Source organism: Neopsephotus bourkii, unplaced genomic scaffold (genome assembly GCF_033783945.1).
Source record: "Neopsephotus bourkii isolate Nb327-2 ecotype Australia unplaced genomic scaffold, CSIRO-AGI_Nbou_v1 NB_281, whole genome shotgun sequence".
Taxonomy (NCBI): domain Eukaryota; kingdom Metazoa; phylum Chordata; class Aves; order Psittaciformes; family Psittacidae; genus Neopsephotus; species Neopsephotus bourkii.
In genome coordinates, this window is record NW_026900790.1 from 837,263 (window position 1) to 855,289 (window position 18,027).

The 18,027-nt window shown below is 44.7% G+C and overlaps 1 protein-coding gene across 2 annotated transcripts in view; it reads left to right on the top strand.

Annotated features, from left to right (window-relative positions):
- EXOC4 (exocyst complex component 4) overlaps positions 1 to 18,027 on the top strand; it is a 393,637-nt gene that overhangs the window by 31,917 nt on the left and 343,693 nt on the right. For both annotated transcript variants that reach the window (XM_061346823.1, XM_061346824.1), the window contains exon 4: positions 15,985 to 16,169. In XM_061346823.1, the coding sequence (XP_061202807.1) occupies positions 15,985 to 16,169 (185 nt within the window). The remainder of the gene's footprint in view (positions 1 to 15,984; positions 16,170 to 18,027) is intronic.

The following is an 18,027-nucleotide window of genomic DNA, read 5'->3' on the forward strand; positions in this document are numbered from 1 at the left end:
TCTCTTCTCCAGGCACAACAGCCCCAATGTTCTCAGCCTGTCTCCATACAGGATCTACTCCAGCCCCTGAGCATCCTCGTGGCCTCTTCTAGACTTGCTCCAACAGCTCCATGTCCTTTTTATGTAGAGGACCCCAGAACTGCACACAGTGCTGCAAGTGGGGTTTCACGAGAGCAGAGTAGAGGGGAAGGATCACCTCCTTTGACCTATTGGTCATGCTCCTTTTGATTATAATGTGTTCTCAGGAAACACTGGGTATTTGTAGCCTTGGGCGTCGTTAGGAGTGTTAATTTTTGTTACTTGGATGTATCTGCTACCTGTGGCTTTCCTTAGTATCCTACAAGGAGACTCTTTCAGTTAAAAGTACTTTGTAGTGAGCAGCCTTCCTAGACTATGAGTAGTGTGCAATAATGAAAGAAAGAAAACTGGGAACACAGTTCTCAGTGTGCATTTTATTTACTGTCAGCCTTTCAGCTGGAACAATGAAAATCAATAAAACCAGCATTTCATGTTGTTCTCGCGTTTCTCATGGCAGAGCTGGGATTCAGGTACTGGTGTGAAACAGTTTTATATATTGGAATTAATGCCATAAGTGGAAATAAGACTTCTGTTGGTTTGGGGATCTGTAGAAATGCTTTTATTACATTTAAATTTTGGCTGTACTTGAAGTTTGCTTCTGAATTACAAAACCAGTAATTTTTTCCCAATACTTCATGCCTTGAAGTCTTTCCCCAGCTAACACCGAGTCTCATCGTCATTGATCTCATTGATTACAAGGAAGCCTTTTAGGAAACAAAGTTGAGAAGCTGACATCTTGAGGGTTGTATCTCATTTCAGGTTACCCACTGAGGTGTGTAAGTGCTTATCCTTAAAGGAACTCTGTTGTATTAGTTTTTAATGGTTGGCAAACCCTGTGATTTCTTTAGCTGTGTGGTTGAGGTACGGATGACAAAGAACACAGATTTGCTTTTAAGTTCTTGTATGCCTAGGATGGGTTCAGGTGATTCACACGTAAATATGGAAATCATAGAATGATAGGAAGGTTTGCTTTGGAAGGGGCCTTAAAGCTCCTCCATTTCCAACCCCCTGTCACAGGCAGGGACCCCTTCCACCAGAGCAGCTTGCTCCAAGCCCCTGTGTCCAACCTGGCCTTGAACACTGACAGGGATGGGGCAGCCACAGCTTCTCTGGGCACCCTGTGCCAGCGCCTCAGCACCCTCACAGGGAAGAGCTTCTAATATCTCATCTCAACCTAATACTGTACCTTTACTCAGATGCAAGGATTTATTGGTAGTATTTGTCTGCCTTCAGGGAACATTGTAAAGCTTTAGTGATTGAGATTGGTAGATGACTTTGAAGTCCTTTATATGAGAAGCGTTAATGCTACATATTGTTAGAAGAGTTCTCATTCTTTTCTGTATCCTCCTCTTTTTAAATTCTATTTTCTGATCTATTTATAATAGTAAACTTGCTTGGCTGAGTTTAAAGAAATCAGAATGTGGAACATCTTTCCTTTAGGAGCATCTTATCATTTTCCCCTCTCTACACTTATCAATAACTTCATCGCATTCTTTTCAGCCTATAATTTCCATTATCTGAGGCAATCTGTTGCATTCAACTGTAAGTACCTAATCCTGCTTTATTTGCATTGACTCGTGCTTGACCTCAGCCCCTCATCTCTTAATGCACCAACAAGCATTGATATCTTTTTAGAGTATTATAGGGTGGCTGTTAACTAATAACAACCATTCATTTAAGCTGATGAGAGTTTATTAAATGAGAAAACATGCTGTAATGAAGGTGGAGTACAGGTATTGGCATCGCTTTATGGTGAAAGTGAGATGTAGCTACACAAAACCCTGTTTTTAACGAAAGGTGGAGGCATCCATAATGTTATGATCTGTGCTGCTAGGAATGGGCATTTCTGAATATTAAATTTGATCTTTTCTTATTATACCTGCAGTGGTGAGAAGTCGTTTGCTTTATGTTGTGAGACATTCCCATTCTTGTAACTTTGTTCAGAGCTGAAGTGATGTTTTTTCAGTAATCAGTGGTCTTTCCATGAATTATTTTTTGAAGTCTGGATTGTGTGAACTCTGGTCCAGGCGTAATTCTGTCCATAGTAAAATACTCGAACAAGCACCATAAGAAATTGACTGGCACAGGTTGCCTGGAGAAGCTGTGGCTGCCCCATCCCTGGCAGTGTTCAAGGCCAGGTTGGACACAGGGGCTTGGAGCAAGCTGCTCTAGTGGAAGGTGTCCCTGCACGTGGCAGGGGTTGGGACTGGGGAAGCTTTAAGGTCCCTTCCAGCACAAACCAGTCTGGGATTCTGTGAGAGTTCACAGAATGCTACCAAGCAACATTCCAACTGGTTGAAGAAATGTTGCTGTGTACACCTGAAGAAAGTCTTGGGCTGAGCAGGTCATATATGAAGATTTGTGGACAGTGTGCTTGATTGAGGAGACACTGGTTTTCTTATACTACAGGTTAATGTTACCTTTTGTGGATGTATGAATTCTGTAATAAAAAGAAGTAAATTGATAGACGAAGAGCTAATTGGAAGGAGTTAAAGATTCCTTTAGTAAGAGAGATGGGATGCAGGGAGCATGAAAGACAGCAAGAGAAGCTATCTTGCTGTCTGGAAGATGGCAAGAGAATTGATTTGCTAAACTGGGTTTGCATTAAAAGGGAAATCCTGATGTTTTACTTAAATGCATTAGGACGCCTGTCATGATTTAAGCCCAGTCAGCCATGCAGCTCCCTCGCTCACTTCCCCCTCTTTCCTCCCCATTGTTTCCAGAGGGATGGGGAGGAGAATCGAAAGAAGGTAACTCCCATGGTTTGGGATAAGAAGAGTCCAGTAACTAAGGTATAACACAAACCACTGCTGCTGCCACCAATGACAGTAATGAGAAGGGAAATAACAAGGGAAGGGAATACAACTGCTCATCACTCGCCAACCGATACCGAGCAGCGATCTAGCCCTTCCGGGTAACTGCCCCCAGTTTATACAGTGGGCCTGACGTGCTGTGGTATGGAATACCTCTTTGGTCAGTTTGGGTCAGGTGTCCTGTCTCTGCTTCCTCCCAGCTTCCCCTCCTCCCTGGCAGAGCATGAGGCTCACAAAGTCCTTGGTCACAGTATTGAGTCACATTACTGAGCAGCAGCTAAAACCATTGGTGTTATCAGCGCTGTTCCCAGGCTGAAAGTCAAAACCACAGCACTGCACCAGCTACTAAGAAGGAGAAAAATGACTGCTACTGCTGAAGCCAGGACAGACACCATTGTTGTATATATCATTCATACAGAAAGGAGACTTTTTGGACAGACATTTTCCTGAAAAAACACGCTTTTCTTAATGGCAATTAAACTAAATGCATTAAATGAAGAGACAAAAAATTATGGCAGTGAAAAGTGAAAGAAAAGGCCCATTGGGTTGTTTTTGCTGCCTTCACAATACCTACAAGTATATTGCCAGTCCCTGAGAGTGCTCCAGTGAGATTTAATATAGATGTCTGTGCAAGGTCAGCCCAAAGGTGATCTTAGGCCAGTGCTCTGTCTGATGCAGAGGCTGCTGGAAGGGAGAGTGAGGACAGAGCAAGCTATCACAATCCTTTCCCAGAACACTCTGAGCTTCCAGCACTTGGCAATATGCAGCTTTTGATGGAAAAGCTGATGCCCTTTGTGCTGAATAGCACTCTAGAGATGTTTCTTCCTTGTGTTTTCCCTGTCACTTTTTGCTCCAGTTTTAAGTTTTTGGCTTCAGGGCTGTCCTTTAGGAGAGATGTGTTGCTGTCCTGTGTGACACAATGATACTGAATCTTTGAGTTCCTAATTTCACATTATTGCCCAGGAGCTGCTGAGGGTTGGAGGCACAACAATCACAGGTACTGGGGCATTATATGTCTCATCTCCATCAAGACATCACTCTAACGGAAACAATCTTGGGCAGTTCCATGCTGTCAGTGGATACGCTGACTTCCCCATTTGAGGGAAGTCATTTGAAGGGAAGTCCAAGTGAGCAGTTGGATAATCCCCTCTCATTGTTTTTAGCTGCTCTGTTCCTTCAGCACTGCTTTTGGTTTCAGCACTTTTGTGCTGGAAAGACATTGATGTATTACAGTGAGTGGAGGAGGGAGTAGAATGATCGATGAGTGATGGGACTGAGGCAAATTCCAAGGCATTAAATTCATGGAGCTGAGTAAAGGACAGCAAGTGAGGACCACAATTTCGTACACATTTTAAAGTTTGTAGAGGGAAACAGTAAGTTAGGTTGGGTCAGTGCCATTTAAACACTTAAATGTAAAGGGTGTTTGTGCTTTGTGTTAAGTGTAGTTATAACAGGTTTGCTTTGATGCTTTTATAAAGTAGGAGCAGTAGTTTTATCAGCAGAATAAAAATGCAAGTACTGTAAGGTGTAGCAACGTAAGAAGGACATGGAGCTGTTGGAGCAAATCCAGAGGAGGCCACAAAGGTGATCAGGAGTTGGAGAGATTCTCATATGGAGACAGGCTGAGAACATTGGGGCTGTTGAGCCTGGAGAAGAGAAGCTGCGTGGAGACCTCAGAGCAGCTTCCAGTGTCTGAAGGGGGCTACAAGGAAGCTGGAGAGGGACTCTTCATCAGGGACTGTAGCGGTAGGATAAGGGGTGATGGGTTCAAACTGAAACAGGGAAAGTTCAGGTTGGAGATAACCCCACAAGCAAGTAGCCCTTTTACCATGTTCCTATATGTATGTTTTCCCCTGTCCTTCCCCATCAAACAAGCCGCCACTGACAGCTCATCACAGGAAGAGCTGTTTTCTTGCAGCCTGAGCACTTTTTGTGTGCGTGTAGCTGTGTCTCTTTCAAACTAATCTTTTAAACTTCCCCTTTCTGCTGCAGTCATCCACATCACTCCCCCTTCCTGCATCAGTCAGTCAGCAAATCTTTTCATCTTTAGAAGGGGAGTAAGCTCAGCTATGTCCAAAGTACTGCAAAGGAGTCACCTTCTGTAGTCCTCTGTCATTTATAGCTCTTTGTTTGCTTTTAGCTTAATTCTTTCAAGACTGTTTAAAGGTGAACAAAACTGGTAGCAATTTCTTCATCATCTCAATATCCAGTATGTTAATCAACACTTGGTGCCGTTCGTCATCAGTGTTGTGCAGCTACTCATTAATCACTGCATCCTGTGTGTACCTTCTCTCCCTTTCCTGTTTTTAAGGGGAAGGAGCAGTGACAATCAGGGATAGGTGGTGTTGATTTGTGCTTTTCCTGTTTTCCATGCTTTTTAGCTAAAACCTCCCTGCTTGAGAACCATCTGGGGGTTCTTTAAGTTCAGGGTCGTTTGTCTTGATAGCAACTCACACTATGCTGTACACTGGCCTGTGGCAGATGGTAACAGAGAGTTTGCAGTCTTTGGATTTAAGTGTAGCCTAGGTGCAAGTTTTCCATGTGTCCCATTATTTGCATGTCGTGCCTTCAAAGGCAGTGACTTTTCAGCCTCATCTTGATTCACCTTGCAGTGGAAATACAGAACAAATTCAGGGATGAATCAGAGAATGGTTTGGGTTGGGAGGGACCTTGTGTGTAATTCATCCCTTAGATACCTTTGTGGTGGTAGAAGGCTGAGGATCAGTTCTGTAAGGCATTATCTGCTCTTCTGTCTATCAAGTAGTAAATTCTTTGGAGACAGACCATCATTTGTAGCTGTTTTGCTGTTTTTCCCAGTGCAAATTCCCAACAGCTGGAGGATGAGCACCTTCCTGCTTCTTAAACTTTAGAGGTTAGGTCCTCACTGACACAAGTCAGGTGCTGCCTGAATTCAGTGAGCTGCTTGTTCAGATCTGGCTACACACATTTAAGATATTTCTTAGTCCTTTTCCTTTCCTGTACTCTTGAAAACGAGTTCCTATAGGAGCAGTACATCAATTCTCCTCCTTTTAAATGTCAGCATTGTCTTCTTCACCCGGAAAAGCAGCGGAAACCTTCTCAGTTGTTGCTATTTATTTGCTGCTTTATTCAAAGGGTTCAGCTTTTTCCCTTTGTCAGACTGTGTGTGTGATGTGACTTCTTTTGCTTCAAATGGTGACCCAGCACATTGCTTCCTTTTAACTGTTCTCAGTTGTTTGTTCATGTTTCCTTTTCTGTTGTGTGAACTCAGGATAAGCTGATACCCCAGCCCCAAAGCATTTGGTTTTCTAGTTTGAACAGTCATTATTCTGAGGTTTTAACCTGAAGAAGCACCTGCTTATAGAAACATGGAACAGTTTGGAAGGGACCTTAAAAGTCATCCAGTTGCAGTCCCCTGCCACGGGCAGGGACCCCTTCCACTAGAGCAGCTTGCTCCAAGCCCCTGTGTCCAACCTGGCCTTGAGCGCTGTCAAGGGTGGAGCAGCCACATTTCGTTACCATCTCACAGGCTTCCAGGACTGTGGAGGTTTGGAATTACCACACAAAAATTCCTCTCATTTCACAACTATTTTACATTACTTTTTTGAAAATAAAAAGGGGAGATCTTATAACAGTCTTGAAATAACCAAAAGGGCTACAGAAACCTGGAGAGGGGCTTGGGACAAGGGGAATGGCTTGAACCTGCCAGAGGGGAGACTGAGATGAGCTCTTAGGCAGAAGCTCTTCCCTGTGAGGGTGCTGAGGCACTGGCACAGGGTGCCCAGAGAAGCTGTGGCTGCCCCATCCCTGGCAGTGTTCAAGGCCAGGTTGGACACAGGGGCTTGGAGCAAGCTGCTCTAGTGGAAGGGGTCCCTGCCTGTGGCAGGGGTTGGAACTGGACGAGCTTTAAGGTCCCTTCCAACCCAAACCAGTCTGTGATTCTGTAAGATTCAAATACTATTACAAACCTGTTGAGGGAATGTGCAGCTTTACCTGCATTTGGCCAAAGTCAGGAAAGAACAAAGAGTTTTAACAAATCTCTTACTAGTGCTTAGGTTCTACTTTGCTATAAACTGCTAAATTAAACCCTTCCAAGCGGGATGTTACAATCAGCAAATGTTTTGCTACATGTTCTTTTTAAGGCAATTAAGCCCTGCTATAAACTGCCTGTAACCTTTAAACAAGCTGCATGGAGCTTCTGGTGCCACTGTTATTTCCTCTAAGCTGGCGGTTTTAGCTCATACAAAGCAGAGCTCTTTTTCCAGGCTTGCTTCGTTGAGCCTTATTTTCTAAGGGTAATAATGAGTACAATAATAAGTAGATAAGGAGATTTTAACGTCCAAAATGACTGCCATAGAATCATAGAACGGTTTGGGTTGGAAAGGACCTTAAGATCATCCAGTTCCAGCCCTCTGCCATGGGCAGGAATACATTATCTAAATCAAATTCTGTTGTAATCCAGACCAGTACTTTGAGTTAAATTAAGTGATTTTGTATTTAAGTGTGGTTATGAGGTTATTTAAGCCAAATTCTGTTGTAATCAGGCCAATATTATAATTATGATACGACTGAATACAGTGGTTTTGTATTTAAGTGTGGCTTTCAATTGAAGAGACAGACTTCTTTCAGAGTTCAAAAAAGACAGAATCAAGGTGATGGTAGGGATTATCTATGATTTCTTTTGGCACTATTTGCATGGTAAATCATCTCTTTAAAGAAGAGCAACCAGATGTTGGTTGATTGATTCACCGTCCAGCTGATTTCTTTTGCTGTAGCTCCTCTCTGCATCCCAACCACTGCCAAAAGATAAGTGTAGGGGAGCTCTTTTACCTATAATGGTTTTTATGGCCAGGTATTCAAGCACAAAATGCCATTATCTCCCCCAGCCTCAGAAGCAAATACTAATCACTTATTTCTATTGAGGTAAGCCAGGTGGGTGTGAGATAGGGGCTTGAAGGATGCTCAGCTGCTGATTCTGTCCCCTGAAACCACTTGGAGCTCTCTAATGTACATCTCATTTTCAGATTCTCTGAGAAAAGGCTTCTATTCCATTATCAGTCTTAACCAGAGCCTTGTAGTGTTAATTCTTCTCCTCTATATACAATTCTACATCTATTAGTCCTTTTGTTAGTATGAATAGCACACAGTAGGTAATAGGAGTATTAAAGACCAGGTAACTACTTGGGAAATGTAACCTAAGCTGAGGGAAGAAAAGAAAGAGAAGAAAATCTAATTAAATGTGATACCATTGCGTGTTTTAGAGCATCTTTAATCATCATTATCCAAGGTGCTTCCCACAGTGAGGATAAGGAGCAAAAAGCAGGGGTGGTGTGGTAATTGCACCCTTAGTTCAGTGTGTGTGTGCAGGGTGGCAGTGACAGGGAAAAGGTCTGGTTTCCTCACTGGCTTTTGGGTAACACAGTGTTGGGCTCAGTCACACTGTGTGCTGTTATTGGGATGTCCTACGCTGGTATTAGCAGGATCAGAGCCAGCAGATGAAGGGAAGTAACTATGTACGTGCGAGGCTGTATCTGGAGTGCCAGGTCGGGGGGACCGTCTGCGGGAAAGATATGTTCCTTTACTTGTATGGGAACGGGAACATGCAGGAGCGAGTCTAGTGGAGAGCCCCCAAGGTGGGTTGGGGTTAGAAGCACTTGATGTATTAAGATATGCTGCAGGAGTTGGGTTTATTCAGCCTGCAGAGAAGAGTGCTTTTTTTGCTGCTGTGACCATCTAAAAGTGTTGGAGGAAAAACCGTGGAATCATAGAATGGTTTGGGTTGGAAGGAACCTTAAAGCTCATCCACTTCCAACTGCCTGCCGTGGACAGGGACAACCAGACCAGGTTGCTCCAGGAATGGAGCCAGGCTCCTCTCAGAAGTGTGCAAACAAGAAGCAACTATCAGCACTTCCTGTGGGAGAAAGTTACTGGACATAAGGAGAAAACCTCTTCCCGTGAGAGGGATTAAACACCAGGAGCAAGAGACCAGAGAGATTGTGAATCCTCATGCTTGAAGATCGTCATACCTTGACTGGAGGCCCTGAGCCATTGAAGTTAGCATTGCTTTTAGCAGCAGGTTGGACTGGAAACCTCCAGAGGCTCTTTCCAAGCTGGATAGGCAGTGTTCTACTAATAATATGAATGCCTGTTCTTGGCTACTGGAATTCTTTGACTTGATCTAACAGCAGTCCCTCAAGTCTGTGCTTGCTGCTGTTACACTGATGTGTAACTGGGTGACTGTGCCGTACATCTGAGCAACTACAATAATTTCTCCCCCTAGTATATGGGGACTGTGCATTTGCTATTGCTCTTCAGTAGGTGTGAATAGTCTTTAGCCTCAGCACTGTCCTTAATGGCTGGTGCCAAACGGGATGGTACAAATGCCTTTTCATTTCATGTGCCACAAGCTTTGTGATGCAAAGATGAGTGTGGCAGAAACTTGTGTTGTTCTAGCAATAGACAACAGAATGGTTTAACCTGCCAGAGGGGAGACTGAGCTGAGCTCTTAGGCAGAAGCTCTTCCCTGTGAGGGTGCTGAGGCGCTGGCACAGGGTGCCCAGAGAAGCTGTGGCTGCCCCATCCCTGGCAGTGTTCAAGGCCAGGTTGGACACAGGGGCTTGGAGCAAGCTGCTCTAGTGGAAGGTGCCCCTGCCTGTGGCAGGGGTTGGGAGTGTATGAGCTTTAAGGTCCCTTCAAGCCAAACCACTCTGATTCTATGGTTTGTACTTCTCTCCACGTAGAGCTGTTTCATTTCTCAGCACTTCTTTTGAAGGGAGCGTTCAAAACGCTGCTGGAGAACTGAAATAGTCCCAAACTTGCTTTAATGTACTGAACATATTAAAACTGATGTGGAAATGTTGTAGCCTTTAAGGCTTTTCTATTCTTAATTGTTCAAAGTAATAAAATTAAAATCCTAAAGGGTGATATAAGTAATTAGCAGTGAAGGGCTCTGTCTGGCTGAAGACTCCAGATAACTTTGGAATAAAGGAGTGGGAAAGTTAGAGATGCAATTTAAATACAAAATCCCTGGTTTTTTTTAGAGCTGTTATTCAAGAAGGAGACATTTGCCTTTTAAAATGTGAAAAGCTTTTCATGTTTAGGAATAGTGTGAGCAATATGAATGCATTCAACCCCCAGCATTTAGGTTTCTCTCTAGAATGTACTTCTTTTTCCTTGATTTATTCTTTATACTATAACCACAAGAGCAGCACCCACAACAAAAAACAGTAACCTAAATATAAGGGGTTTTCTACTGAATTAAGGTTTTCTAACTGAAGGCATCACTACTAACTTGAGGAGCATCAGTATTTGTGGTGTACTCTCAGCTGTGAGTGCTTTGCGCAGCCTGTCTCCCACTCTTCTCCTTTTGCATATCAGTGTGTGGAATGGGAGCAGGTTAAGAACAACCAGTTGCAATGGAATGCCCAAGTTGAGGGAGTTGATGATGCAACAGTAAATCTTGATCACCTTAAAGTGTTTTTATCATGCACTTGGGTCTCTTGCATAATGTAAGTGATGGTTTGTTACACGCTGAGTGGGGGCAGAAAATTCTGGTCCTGATTTCAACTTTGCCAGTGACAGACAATGGATAGCCCCCATTAGGAATACAGCTTCTGAAGTCTTTTGGTCTTTATTTTTGGTGCTCGTGTTGTTTTCCTTGGCTGCATGTGGCACTGGCTGTGTTCTGAGCTGACCCACCATGGGGGGGTTTCCAGGTCCCTTTGTAACCTTACTCCTGCTCAGGATGGTTGACCAGCTTGTTGACATGATCCAGAGGAATACTTGGACTTTAAAGCTAATTATAAACTACTGCTTGTGCTTCCAGGTAGTCAACAGAGTTGTTGTTACTGTTACTGCTCTCCTTTCTTTTTCCATCTATAGAATCATAGAATAGTCGGGGTTGGAAAGGACCTTAAGTTCATCCAGTTCCAACCCCCTGCCATGGGCAGGGACACCTCACACTAAACCGTATCACTCAAGGCCTTGTCCAACCTGGCCTTGAAGACCTCCTTGGGCAACCCATTCCAGTGCCTCACCACCCTAACAGGAAAGAATTTCCTCCTTATAGCCAATCTAAACTTCCCCTGTTTAAGTTTTAACCTATTACCCCTTGTCCTACCACTACAGTCCCTAATGAAGAGTCCATCCCCAGCATCCTTATAGGTCCCCTTCAGATACTGGAAGGCTGCTATGAGGTCTCCACACAGCCTTCTCTTCTCATCTATCTCTAACTCTTCATCTCCTTGCTCTGGACAGCAAAGCTGTTGTGATGACAATGGGCTTATTTGCTGAAACTGAATTTTAAGAACTGACTCTTCCCAGGCTAGCAGGGGGAGACACAAGCTTGGAAGGTTTTCCTTGCAACAGATCCATTGTTAGCTCTATCTGTAGTGTATTTTTGATCTTATGCATTCTTTGGAGACATCTTTGCTTCATTTTAGTTGCCTCTGCTCCTGTCCTGTGGTAGGTTGTCGAGCACAAAGTAGACAAAGGTTTTAATGTCATATTGTGTATTCTGAAGCATCATCTGGGGTGCTCCTTTATAGCTTGCTTGTTGCCAGGACTTACATCATCTTTCTGTTAGTAAAACTACAGACGTGGAAAGTGCTTGCTTTTTGGTTTTGAACACCATGCATCTACTTGTTGCCACCTAAACCAGGTGGAGACCGTACCTTGACTTCCATGATCTTGGACTGAGCCTCAGCTGCTTTCCAGCCCCACACTGTTCTGAACGTGAAAGCTTTTCTTTTGTGCTTTGTCTTGCTAATTGCTGGTAATGGGAAATGGAATCTCCAAAGACAAAACAGTGGTGAAGCGAGGCCTGACTGGAGTGGGGTGGCCTCAAGTGAAAAGGCTTTGAGAGTGCCTGGTGTTGAAATCCGGCTGTAGAGTGCGATCACTGAGAAAGTGCCGTTTATCAAGGCCACGAATACAAGCTGGTCTGGCTGCAAATATGAAGTGTCAGAAGTGCCATCAAGAATTAAACCCTCAACAGCCTTTCCCCCCCTGGAAACCCCACAGCTTTCTGCAGAAGAAAGGTCAGAGTATAAAAATGGGGGGGGTTTGGGTTGGTTTTATGTATTTAAGTGCACTAAATGGTTGGCTGTTCCATTTTTTGTTAAAAGATGTGTTTGAAAGCTGTCCTGAAGGGATGGGATCTAAAAAGGTCTTGACAGACTGGAGGTGTGGGCCTGTCAGAAGCTCATGAAGTTCAACATGGCCAAGTCCAAGGTCCCACACATGGGACAGAGCAATCCCAAGCACAGACAAAGGCTGAGGGAGAGTGGATGGAATGGCCTTGAGGAGAAGGACTTGGGGGTGTTGGTCAATGAGAAGCTCCCCATGACCCTGCTTCAGTGTATGCTTGAGCACAGAATCCCCCCGTGTGCTGGGCTGCACCCCCAGAGCGTGAGCAGCAGCTCAGGGAGGGGATCCTGCCCCTCTGCTGTGCTCTGGGGAGACCCCCCCTGCAGTCCTGATCCAGCTCTGGGGCAGCAGCACAAGAGGGACGTGGAGCTGTTGGAGCGAGTGCAGAGGAGGCCATGGAGATGCTGCGAGGGCTGGAGCAGCTCTGCTCTGGAGCCAGGCTGAGAGAGCTGGGCTGGGGCAGCCTGGAGAAGAGAAGGCTCCTGAAGGGGAGACCTTAGAGCAGCTCCAGTGCCTAAAGGGGCTGCAGGAAAGCTGGAGAGGGGCTTGGGACAAGGGCCTGTAGGGACAGGCCAAGGGGAATGGCTTGAACCTGCCCGAGGGGAGACTGAGATGAGCTCTTAGGGAGAAGCTCTTCCCTGTGAGGGTGCTGAGGCGCTGGCACAGGGTGCCCAGAGAAGCTGTGGCTGCCCCATCCCTGGCAGTGTTCAAGGCCAGGTTGGACACAGGGGCTTGGAGCAAGCTGCTCTAGTGGAAGGGGTCCCTGCCCGTGGCAGGGGTTGGAGCTGGAGGAGCTTTAAGGTCCCTTCCAACCCAAACCAGTCTGTGAATCTGTGTTGGTCTTAGTTAATTTTGAGAGCAACTGACTCTTTAGAAACTGAGAAGATAAATTAAGAGATGAATGATCTGAGTGCAAGGCTTTCAGTTTTTGTTGCTTATGTTTTAGATAATAATATTCCTTGCTGTCTTGGAACCTTTATGTTGAAATTTTCCTGCTTCTTTTATTTCTTCCCTTTCTGCATTTTCCTTTCTCAGCTTCTCAGTTTGACAAATGTTGTGCCTGGTTTTGTTCTTGCTTTGCTGAAGTTGCTGGCAGCTTTCAGGGCAGTGATGAATGCCTGCAGGTCCCCTCCAGTGCCTGGGGAAGTTCAGGGCATTGAAGAACTTGGGGTATGTCTTACCTGCTGAAGGAAGAGGGTGAAAATCAGCACTTACGCTTGTGGCGAAGGTTTCCATGCTGTGTCTGCTGAACCATCCCCACTGGTTTTACAGCCTTTTAGGGAGAACCCAATCTGTTGCTTTGCTTGATCTGTGGTGTGGTTTTGTGGTGTTTTACAGCCAGACTTCCCATTACTGTTCACAGATAGGTACTGGGAAGAAGGAGGATGGAGTGCCATGGGGTAGTGATGGTCTTGGCAGTGCTTGGGTAATGGTTAGACTTGATCTTAAATGTCTTTTCCAGCCTGGTTGATTCTGTGGTTCTATAGTGCTTGGTGTTGAGTGATGGGGACCCCCTGAATGGTGCTGAATGTGCAGTGTTGTTGAGTTTAGCAGAAGCCTGTTGAGACCTCTGTGATTAATACTGTGACCCACGTTCTTTCTTAAGGCCAGGCTCTATCCTGAAGGCTGGCAGCAAGTGCACATTCCCATCATCCCTGCACAGAATACAACTTCATAGTTAGGGACTTCTGTCAAAAGTTCTCAGGAAGAAGGTAAAAGTGCAGCTTCCTCTTAGAAACTGCTCTGAATCCCAAAAGCCTGATGGCCCCAAAGCTGTGTCAGGGTCACTCATGATTTAGAGGCAAGCAAAGCAATCCAGTGTTGATAGATGTTCTTTTGGTATAGTTAATATTTACTGGTATTGAGGGAGCAGACCTCAGCTTGCCTGTCTGCTTCCTGTATCTCCTTGCTTTTAATTTTTAATGCTTAGCTGACAGATTTGCTATAAACTTAAATCGTGAAGTGGCAGCAAATGTCTTCTTTCACTAATGATATCTTTTAGTTAGTAGGGATTTTATCTATTTTAAATCTCTGTGTGCAAAACATGCTATTTCTAGTTTGTTACAGCATCAGCTCTGAGGTTTTGAACGCTGCAGAGGGATTTCATTTCATTTCATTATTTTGTATAACTGTGGAAGTGCTTTATTAACTAGTGAGAAAAACAAGTAAACTGGGAGAGACGCAAATTTGTAGTGTTGCTTTTATGCACTGATTTGTCATTCCTGATGCCTTTTGTCCATGTTTGCTTTAAGGGTATAAATGGATGCTGCAAGGGCTGGAGCAGCTCTGCTCTGGAGCCAGGCTGAGAGAGCTGGGCTGGGTCAGCCTGGAGAAGAGAAGGCTCCTGAAGGGGAGACCTTAGAGCAGCTCCAGTGCCTAAAGGGGCTGCAGGAAAGCTGGAGAGGGGCTTGGGACAAGGGCCTGTAGGGACAGACCAAGGGGAATGGCTTGAACCTGCCCGAGGGGAGACTGAGCTGAGCTCTTAGGCAGAAGCTCTTCCCTGTGAGGGTGCTGAGGCGCTGGCACAGGGTGCCCAGAGAAGCTGTGGCTGCCCCATCCCTGGCAGTGTTCAAGGCCAGGTTGGACACAGGGGCTTGGAGCAAGCTGCTCCAGTGGAAGTTGTCCCTGCCCGTGGCAGGGGTTGGAGCTGGATGAGCTTTAAGCTCCCTTCCAACCCAAACCAGTCTGATTCTATGATATCAGGATATTGAGCACACATGGAGATACCTTTGCATTTTCTCCAGCAGCATCAGGAGATGCCATAGCTGACAGGGGGATCATCCTATCACTAGAGAAGTGGTATTTCTGAAGAAGCTGAATGAACACTGGTATCATTGAGCAGGGACAGATGCCTCTTACTCATCATGGTACCAAAAGACAGTGCTAAGAAAAGGTGAATGAACTGTTAAAGCTTCTGTGCTGTAGGTACCAGCAAGGAAGAACCCTCACACTGACTATGCATGTCCACCAGCCATTGGACCCCAACACTAAACAGAATAGTCCTTCAAGTGATTTGAGCTGGTCTAACCCAGTAAGACAGCACAGAAAGACTATGCTGCACCTAAAACTTTCTGTCAGGGGGTTGGAACTGGGTGAGCTTTATGATCCCTTCCAACCCACAGCAGCCTGTGACTCTGTGAGATCAGGTTCTTCAGTGTAGTGCCCATTGCATGTCTTCTGGTCACTGTTGAAGCACAGCAGCAGAGAAACGTTGTCTGTGGCCTGTTTGCGTTACTGGAGTGTGGGTCCCTGTCCGTTGCTCTATTGCTTGGATGGAGTTGTTTCTTTAATTTTAGCCTTAAAAATAGAGCATTTAGAACCCCCCCCCAGTCTTTAGAGTTAAAGCTTTCTTTGAACTAGCAATGGCTTTCATTAATGTGGTGGCTGTGTGTATTTAAACTGTGTAGTTACATGTCATAGCTGCTGTGTAGTTACATGTCATAGCTACTGTGTAGTTACATGTCATAGCTGCTGTGTAGGCTGGAAGATGAAGCTTCCTAAGCTTTTCCAGCTATGTCTTGACATCACCATAGGCAAATAAAATGTAAGCCATTTTCTCCCCATTTATAGAATTGGCAGTAATATTTCGTTGGTTTTTCTGTAATGAAAGGAAAAAAGAAAATCAAACATCATTGTCAGTGTCTTTTTCTAACACTTTCCCACTTGCTAATCCTCTATTTTGTGATAATCTGGGCTTTGATTTGTATTTAACCAACTGTGTTTTAACTAAGTTGGTTTATGCATATGCTCAAATATTTGAAGACTGCTCATTAAATTGGAGTTGTTCAGATCATGGACCTTTTTTATATAGTTTTAGGAATAGAAATAAAGAAATACTACTCAACTATTTTCTGCTTTAAAAGGGTTTTTGGGTAGAATCATTGTTCAGCCACTCCCCTAATCAAAGAGAGAAGTCCTGAGGTGAACAAATTGACCTTTAAATGTTGTCCTGTGTGTTCCTCTTTAGGTGTCAGCAGTGGACTCCTTGGAGGGTCCCCTTCTTCAGGTGGAGGGATTGAGTGACTTGAGGCTGGAGCTCCACAGTAAGAAGATGAACATGCACTTGGTCCTGATAGATGAGTTGCACCGTCACCTTTACATCAAATCAACCAACCGAGTAGGACAACGCAGCAAGGAGAAAGGGAGATTAAGGTGGGTTTGGTGTGATAGGAGCGGGGGGGAGCAGGTCTGGAAGAGGACAATGTTCACCCTTTCAGAAGCAGAAGCTTTCTTGGGAGAGTGCCATCAAGTTACACCTCAACCACTCATTTTTGGCAAGTTTCTCATGCTTGTGACTGCAGACAGCAGGAAAGATCCAAATACGTTGCTAAACCTTCAAGCCTGTGAACTCTCTGTTCTCTTTCACTCTTGCTTAGTGATTCTGATGTTTTCTTGCTGCTTCCCACAGAATTATGATTGGGTCAGTTCATTTTAGCAGTCTCATCCTCCTCTGATACGTACTCCTTTACTGCACATGTCGTGATCATGGATGGTCAGGTAAAGGGGAGAACACAGGGAAAAAATTGCTGATCTGCTAAAGCAAATGCCCAGGGTTTAAAAGACTTCCAGGTACCCATACGTCAGTCTGCAGGACTGAAGTTTGTGAGCAGTGTCTTGGCTCTGTGGTGTTTCTGAGGTGTTTTAAAGATGTTGAAGCTTATGTGGTTGGTGCCTGTGATCAGTGGAAATTAAGCTTAAATATCACTTAAATACGTTTTGACAGGCGGAGAACACTGGGGGCTGTTGAGCCTGGAGAAGAGAAGCTGCGTGGAGACCTCAGAGCAGCTTCCAGAGTCTGAAGGGGGCTACAAGGATGCTGGGGAGGGGCTCTTCATCAGGGTCTCTAGCGATAGAACAAGGGTTGATGGGTTCAGACTGAAACAGGGGAAGTTCAGGTTAGGTATAAGGAATCTAGATACAGGAATAGATGTGAGGAACGTGAGGTGCTGGCACAGGGTGCCCAGAGAAGCTGTGGCTGCCCCATCCCTGGCAGTGTTCAAGGCCAGGTTGGACACAGGATCTTAGAGCAACCTGCTCTAGTGGAAGGGGGTTGGAACTGGATGAGCTTTATGGTCCCTTCCAACCCAAATCAGCCTGGGATTCTATAAGAGCCTGGCTGTTTCTCCCTAATTTTGTGAATTCTGAGTTTGAAGGCAATAGAGTTGTTGGGAGGGGAAGAAGGAAGATAGTGGCCAGAAGAAAGTGACACAGTATTGGAAGGTAACTTATTTAGTGTAGGCAATGTACTAAACAGGGACAGGGAGCAAAAAAGGAGCCACCATATGATAAAGATGCAGAGAAAAGAAAAGTTAGCATTTTATTATGAGAAGGAATAAAACCTGCATACCAAAAAGAGGAGAGATAGTAAGTTACATGAAATATATTTAGGAAATAAAGCATTGATTGAAGTTGAAATCTCTATCAAGGAGGGTTCTAGCAAGTCATCACTTTTACCTACCATCTTAGTAACTAAAACAGACACAAAGCTTTGATGTGTGCAGAGTATGTGACTGGTAATTCACTGCAGTTTTGTACAGCTGCTACAGGGAGCCTTATCTTGGTCTTGTTTTCTTTATTCCACATTCTCTGTTGCACACAATTGATAACATGAACTCCTGCATCAAGCACAGTCTTGCTTTGTTTTAGTGTGTTGCTCTGAACTGGCTGTTAACCAGGATGCAGTAATGCTTATAAGTATTTCTTGTATTGATGCTAAGTGTGTTCTATGTCACCCTGCTGAGCTGGAATGCATTGCTAATCCCTGTAAGTGTGGTACTGTAGGTGTAGAAGGAGTATAGGTGGTTCTTAGGCAGGATAGTAAGTTTAGCTCCTGTCACTGCAGGCTTCTATAAGCATTTTGACCTCTAAGAGAACTCACTGAGCTTCATTATAGGAGCCTTCTCCCTTACAAAATGAGCTCTTGCTTGTGTTGCCCTGCCACATCCAGCTTTGTGTCTTTCATTGTGCAGCTGGGACAGCCTGACACATCTTTGGCAAGTAATACTGTGTG